The sequence below is a fragment of the Portunus trituberculatus genome, chromosome 48, assembly GCF_017591435.1.
Source record: "Portunus trituberculatus isolate SZX2019 chromosome 48, ASM1759143v1, whole genome shotgun sequence".
Lineage (NCBI taxonomy): Eukaryota > Metazoa > Arthropoda > Malacostraca > Decapoda > Portunidae > Portunus > Portunus trituberculatus.
In genome coordinates this window covers 2,815,925-2,823,069 of record NC_059302.1, presented here as the reverse complement: position 1 = coordinate 2,823,069, position 7,145 = coordinate 2,815,925, and the positions used below count along the sequence as shown (strand labels likewise).

General features: G+C 43.4%; 1 protein-coding gene across 1 annotated transcript; it reads left to right on the top strand.

The window, feature by feature from the left end:
* Positions 1 to 4,907: 4,907 nt before the first annotated feature.
* LOC123498384 (cuticle protein AM1159-like) lies at positions 4,908 to 6,457 on the top strand. The gene is made up of 3 exons (XM_045245485.1): positions 4,908 to 4,987; positions 5,353 to 5,543; positions 6,068 to 6,457. Exons 1-3 carry the CDS (start codon positions 4,979 to 4,981, stop codon positions 6,240 to 6,242), a joined length of 375 nt encoding a protein of 124 aa, XP_045101420.1. The 5' UTR covers positions 4,908 to 4,978; the 3' UTR covers positions 6,243 to 6,457.
* The last annotated feature ends 688 nt before the right edge of the window (positions 6,458 to 7,145 follow it).

Below are 7,145 nucleotides of genomic sequence, written 5' to 3'. Positions count from 1 at the left end.
GTGAGACTGCCTGGATTGTATTTATGCTTCATTTTACCCATTCGTTAGGTTTTTATTCTGTTTCTGTTTATTGAGTGTTTCTGGACTGGATGAGACTGCCTGGATTGTATTTATCGTCTGAGTTTACCCTTACGTTAGGTTAGGTTATATTCTTCCTTATCATTGAGTGTTTCTGGATCAGGATGAGACTGCCTTGGTTGTATCTACACTTGATTTCACTCCACTGTACATAAACACAAATACAAGATGAAATACAAATCCGTGAAACTAAGAGATAAGAATAGATTGAGGGAAAGAGTTCTCCTTCCCATCCATTTCAAATTTAGAGTATAGTCGTCTAAATGAACGACTAACCTGCAAGTGGTCCTGCAAACTAGGTGGGCATTTTTTTTTTTATTCTTTTTGTTGCTCTTGGTCAGTTTTCCCCTCGCACATAAATAAAACATTGGATACAAGTAGTCACATTTTCATTTTTCATTCTTTTTGTTGCTTTTGGCCAGCTTTCCCCTCGTAGATAAGAACACACACACACACACACACACACACACACACACACACACACACACACACACACACACACACACACACACACACAGATAGATAGATGTTTATTGACCACAAATATGTAAGTTACAGTTATATTGCCTACAGCGTACATTTGGTCCAATATATTATACACAATACAAACTAAAACTGTAATACAAACTAATAAAAACTGCAAAGCATACTACAAATAAACGCACACACACACACACACACACACACACACACACACACACACACACACACACACACACACACACACACACACACCGGATACAAGCAGTCACTTTCATTTCTCCTGTATCCCTCACATTCTAAGTACATTTCTGAGTTTTTGATAATTCTATTTTTTTTTTCTAAACTTAATTTTTGCCTTTATGGTCAATTTTTTTGGGAGACTGAGAGCTCTGTTGGTCTTTTTTTGCCTTCCTTTTTATTTCAAGCACTTAACCAAAAAAAAAAAAAAAAAATCTCATCTCGCATTGAAAAATAAAAAAGAACAAACTAGAGAGCTGTAATACTCGTAATATGTGCCAGAACACTGATTTAATTCTTCCTTTTCTTTTTTTTTGTTACCTAAGACCAGAGCTCCACACACACACACACACACACACACACACACACACACACACACACACACACACACACACACACACACACACACACACACACACACACACACACACACACACTAAAAAAGACGAACAGCTATGACATTACCTAAACACTACCAAACCCTTATAACATTCACTTTCTCAGATGAGAGAGAGAGAGAGAGAGAGAGAGAGAGAGAGAGAGAGAGAGAGAGAGAGAGAGAGAGAGAGAGAGAGAGAGAGAGAGAGAGAGAGAGAGAGAGAGAGAGAGAGAGAGAGAAAACAGGTTAATTAGTGGCTGTATATAGCTCTGGCGCCACACTAACGAGGTCATAAGGCGCCCACGGCAAGGAGGAGCAATGACTATTGTGCGGTGTGTCTCCAGGAACGTGTGGCAGTTCTCCTTCAGATGGTCAGCCCGTCTGGAGGTTGTCTGTAATCCCGTCTGCGGTCCATCCTGCTGGTGCTGCTGCTGCGAGGAACCCGTTTGTGTGATTATGATGAAGCATTGTCATGACGGTGAAGAGCAGGAGGAGGAGGAGGAGGAGGAGGAGGAGGAGGAGGAGGAGGAGGAGGAGGAGGAGGAGGAGGAGGAGGAGGAGAAGGAGGAGGAGGAGGAAGGGGAGAGATTTACAGTTTAATATTCAAAACGAAGGACTAAAAATATAAACGACAGAGAGAGAGAGAGAGAGAGAGAGAGAGAGAGAGAGAGAGAGAGAGAGAGAGAGAGAGAGAGAGAGAGAGAGAGAGAGAGAGAGAGAGAGAGAGAGAGAGAGAGAGAGAGAGAGAGAGGAAAAAAAAGAAAAATAAGAGGAAAAGCAAACTTGAGCAAGAAGGAAAAAAATAGAGGAAAGAGGAAGGAAAAAAAGAATCAAAGAAAGTCAATAAAAAACTGGATTAAAATTTCTGAGTATTGATAAAAAAAAATAAATAACAAAAAAAAGAAAGAAAAGAAATATAGAGTCAGATCAATCAGTGTTCTTCCATCTTCTCCTCCTCCTCCTCCTCCTCCTGCTCCTTCTTCTCTTCCTCTTCCTCCCATACTCTCTTCCCTCATTTTAATCCTCTTCTAGATCCGGTTGCTGGTTCTCCTCGTTCTTGTCCTTTACCTCCTTCCTTCTCAACGCTTCCCCAAACCAACCCTTCTTCCTGCATTCTTAACATTCTATCTCCTTTTTTTTTCTCACTCCTGTTCCCATTGCCATCTAGCTCCACCCATCCTCCTCCTCTTCTTCCTTCCGTGACATTTATATTTCTTCACCCTCCACCATAATTACTCTCTCTTTACTCCCCATCACTTCCAGCTATATGTTCCTCCTTTTCCCCTCTCTTCCATTACCATCCCTAGGCCTCCATTACTGTTCCCAATGCCCCTTCTCCCCTTCGCCTTCCCTGTCCGTGACGCGAGGAACTACAAGAGCGAGAGACAGAGCGAGAGAGACAGAGAGAGAGAGAGAGAGAGAGAGAGAGAGAGAGAGAGAGAGAGAGAGAGATAAGACAGCGATGAAATGGGAGAGAGAGGAAAACACAAAGAGAAAAACAAAATGATGTGTTGCTCACGATTCTCTTGCTGAAACAACTACACAAGAACACACACACACACACACACACACACACACGGGCCAGAAATAAGCCACGAAGGCCCTGTCATGACCGGCTTCCCTCAAGGTTGGAACACGTACCTCTTTTGTTTTCTGCTTCAAGGACAGAAGAGTCTCCTCCTACTCCTCCATGTTTTTAGTTTCCTCCTTCTCCTCCTCCTCCTCCTCCTCTTAATTCTATGCTCTGTACTTGTTTTCATCATCTATGCGTATCTTTTCCTCCTCCTCCTCCTCCTCCTCTTCCTCTTCCTTCTCTTTCTCCTCCTCTTCCCTCGTCGTTGATTTATAACCCCTAATTGTTCCTCTACTTCACGCCCCCTCTTCTTTACACATTTTCTTCTCTCCCTCAACTCACCTTCCTTTTTCTTCCCCTTCCTACAACTTCCAATTCTAATTATTTTCTTCCCCTTCACCTCGTTCACGCTCTTCTCCCACCACCACCTCCTCCTCCTCCACCTCCTCCTCTATCTTGTACTTTGAAGGAGGGAACGCCAGTCAATCAACATCTGCCTCTTCTCCCTCATCATTATAAGACCACTAATACGGGAGTGACGCAACAATTTTTCTTTTTTTTTTTTTTTTTTTTTTTTCTACGCCCAGCCTCACCCGTCACCCTGGTTACCTAATATCCTGGAGTTCGTAAAGTCAGGGGCCTCGTGTCTCAGTGAACGACCCAGTGGCCTTCTCCCGGCACGACATTCATACAGATTCGAAGGTGAAGAGAACTATTAAAAGAGTTATAGGAATAGATGGGACTTTTTTCTCTTTCTTTTTTTTTTTTTTTTTTTGTATCGAAGTCTAAAATGTCACGAAGATTTGCGTCACTGTTTCTTCTTTTGTTGCTTTTTGTGTTGTGTAGTGTAAGGATTGTTTCTTTTTGGTTTTGTTTCAAAGTTTGTAATTTGTTTTTCTTTCATGAAGGGTTATGCAATGTTTCTCTTTGTTTCGTGTCGTATTTCATTTATTTATTTTTTCTTAAGTTATGTGGGAAAATGGTGGAGTTACGCAACGTTTCTCTGGTTAGTTCTTATCTCATTGACATTGATATACATTTTTTTTTAATTCCATATCTTCACAAAAAAAAAAAAAAAAAAAAAAAAACTTCCATAATGTTGCTTTTATTTCGTTTATGGTTTGATGCAATTTTTCATTTTCCTTAATTGCTAAAACAAATAAAAAACAAGACATCAACTAGTGCTAAAAGTCTCCTTATTATCACGAGTCATGTTTCTCTCTCGATAGCAAACTCTGAGCTCAGCACCCAACACTTCCCATCAGCTAGCACACGTCCTTCGCCACCCACACTTCATCTTCCCTCCACACCCATACTTCCCACGGAGCCTCATTCCCCACACACCTGCGATCTTCTACAAGAGAGTCAAACAGAAAGTCTATGTAAATATCTAAAGTCCTGTATCTGTTGATTTGTAGACTTTCCTGTATTGTATTCTTATATTTTAGTTGCCATCGTTTTCTTGTTATGAATTGTGCGTTCAGTTTTACTTTTGTTAGTTGCTTCTCCTCCTGTTTCATCCGTCATTCTTTTCCTTATCTCTCTTTATCCTCCACCTCTTCCTTTCCTAAGTCTCCTATTTTTGTCTCTTTTTTCTTCTACTTCTTTTTCTTCTTTTCTTCTAGTTTTTTTTTCTTCTCCTAATCTTCCTCTTTCCTTCCTTCTTTCTTTATTTGTTACAGATCCCTCATCCTAGTCATTCTTTTTCTTTTCTTGTCTTGTTAAGTCTTCGCTCTCTCGTTGTCTTCTTCTTCTTCCTCTTGGCCTCCATTCGCACAATCTTCTTTTACTTTCATTTGTTCGCTTACTACTCTTTTATTCTGTCTCTTTTTATACTTGTTTATCTGTCTGCACTTCAGTTGATTTATACATCTGTCTGTTGAATATGCATCTCTCTCTCTCTCTCTCTCTCTCTCTCTCTCTCTCTCTCTCTCTCTCTCTCTCTCTTAGAAGCCACCCTCCCGTCAGTATGAGTTAGATCAAATCTCTCTTCCGTGAATGACAAAAAAGTCGACTCATGGTTTTTTTTTTCCTTCGTCCGCTTCTCTCAATGTTGTTTCTAGTTTTTTGTAGCTGTCTTCTCGTCGCCATGCCACGCCTCCTACCCCTGACCCCCATCCCCGGACCTCAGGCCCTCCCTGTCTAACCTGTCCTGACCTCCGTGTGGGTATATATAGCCAGCACGGAGCTGCTTACCACCATCCTCACCAGATCCCCAAACCCTCAACATGAAATTCGTGAGTACCGCTGCTAGACTCTTGTACTCAGGGACTTCCCTCGGCGGCTCCATTACCTCTCCTTCTCCCAGACCAGAGAGTGTCCACTCGAGTCCCTGACAACATTAGTCATGCAAATTACAAGACAATTTCCAAACACGCATGCAATCAATTCGAATAATTCATTTCCTTTCACGGAACTGCCATAATCCCCCCTTCCACCCCTCCCCCTCCTCCCTCCTCCCTCATTCCCAAAGTACCTCTCACTCCCAGCTGGTCACTAGCATGACCTGGGAAACACTTCTTTTCCTCGCCAGTTCATGGCTTGTCAAATTGCCTTCAATAAGTCCTCCTGGAGTCCCCAGTGACTTACTGCTCGTCCCCAGGTGGTCCTCGCCTGCCTGCTGGCCGTGGCGGCCGCCCGCCCCGACAAGGACGCCACCATCGTTGTGGACGAGCGCACTGACAACGGCGACGGAAACTTCTTCTACAACGTGCAGACCAGCAACGGCATTGAGAGCTCCAAGACTGGCACCCCGGGGGCTGAGGGCCAGAGCAACTTCCAGGGCTCTTTCAGGTGAGGCCTCAATCAATTGGCTGTTTGTAGCAGGCAAGGAAGGTATTGCGCTTCCGTGCGCACGAACACACACACACACACACACACACACACACACACACACACACACACACACACACACACACACATGAACGCACGCTCACGCACACACACACACACACACACACACACACACACACACACACACACACACACACACACACACACACACACACACACACACACACACACACACACACACACACACACACACACACACACACACACACACACACACACACACACACACACACACACATACATATATATATATATATATATATATATATATATATATATATATATATATATATATATATATATATATATATATATATATATATATATATATATATATATATATATATATATATATATATATATATATATATGAGATCTGAGCCACTGTACCTCGCTAAATGCCACACACAGATACACCCACACCAACACGTGCCTCACGCCCCCCCTTCCTTCTCCCGCCACAGGTTCCCCCTCGAAGACGGCACCTTTGCTGAGGTTCGCTTCGTGGCTAACGAGTTCGGCTACCAGCCCGAGTCTGACCTTCTGCCCGTCGGCCCTGAGATTCCCGAGCACGTGTATGAGCTTCTCCGCATCGCCGAGGAGCAGCGCGCCGCGGGCATCACCTTCGACAGGAAGTAAAGTGCCCCACTGACCCTCGCCTCCTCCACACACTGTCCCTCACAATTCACGGCACCACGGCAGCAGCGGGGGGACTTGGCCACACACTCTTGCGCTGCCGTGGCCGCGATAAACGCCTCATACTTTTGCATATGAACTATTGTTGTGCCCCGCTGTGAATGAAGTCCCGCCTGCTTCCATCAACGCAGGAATAAATCAATAAAGGAATATGCAAAGCAACGCCTTTCATCCATTCCTTCTTTCTCAACATAAATAATTCTTTGACATGTTCACGTAATCAAACTTAAGTGACAATCCTCAAACCACGAGTCACAATACATAAACAGCGACACACACACACACACACACACACACACACACACACACACACACACACACACACACACACACACACACACACACACACACACACACACACACACACACACACACACACAGAGAGAGAGAGAGAGAGAGAGAGAGAGAGAGAGAGAGAGAGAGAGAGAGAGAGAGAGAGAGAGAGAGAGAGAGAGAGAGAGAGAGAGAGAGAGAGAGAGAGAGATTCCACACTTCCATTTCTCTATAAAAGTCCCGAAATACAAAGCAGAACACCACCACGCCTTACACTCACAGACATTGACACTCAGACAAAAATGGAAAGCAACAGATTCATTCAACCGTCATCATCATTAACACTCAAAATATGAGCGACGCATCGTTCCTCTTATAGATATATTTTGTTTCTCCAGTTCACACCATCCCACACCACCACCACCATCACCACCACAACAACTACTACTGCTACCACTACTATTGCTACTTTACTACTACTACTACTACTACTACTACTAGTACTATAAACACCAGACGGGAGAGTATGACCATAGTGGTGATGACAATACACAGTGGAGTGAAGTCATTTGA

Excerpts from the sequence above, each read along its gene's own strand:
- LOC123498384 (XM_045245485.1), top strand. Across the intron at positions 5,544-6,067 it reads AACTTCCAGGGCTCTTTCAG|GTTCCCCCTCGAAGACGGCA; the intron begins GTGAGGCCTCAA and ends CTCCCGCCACAG.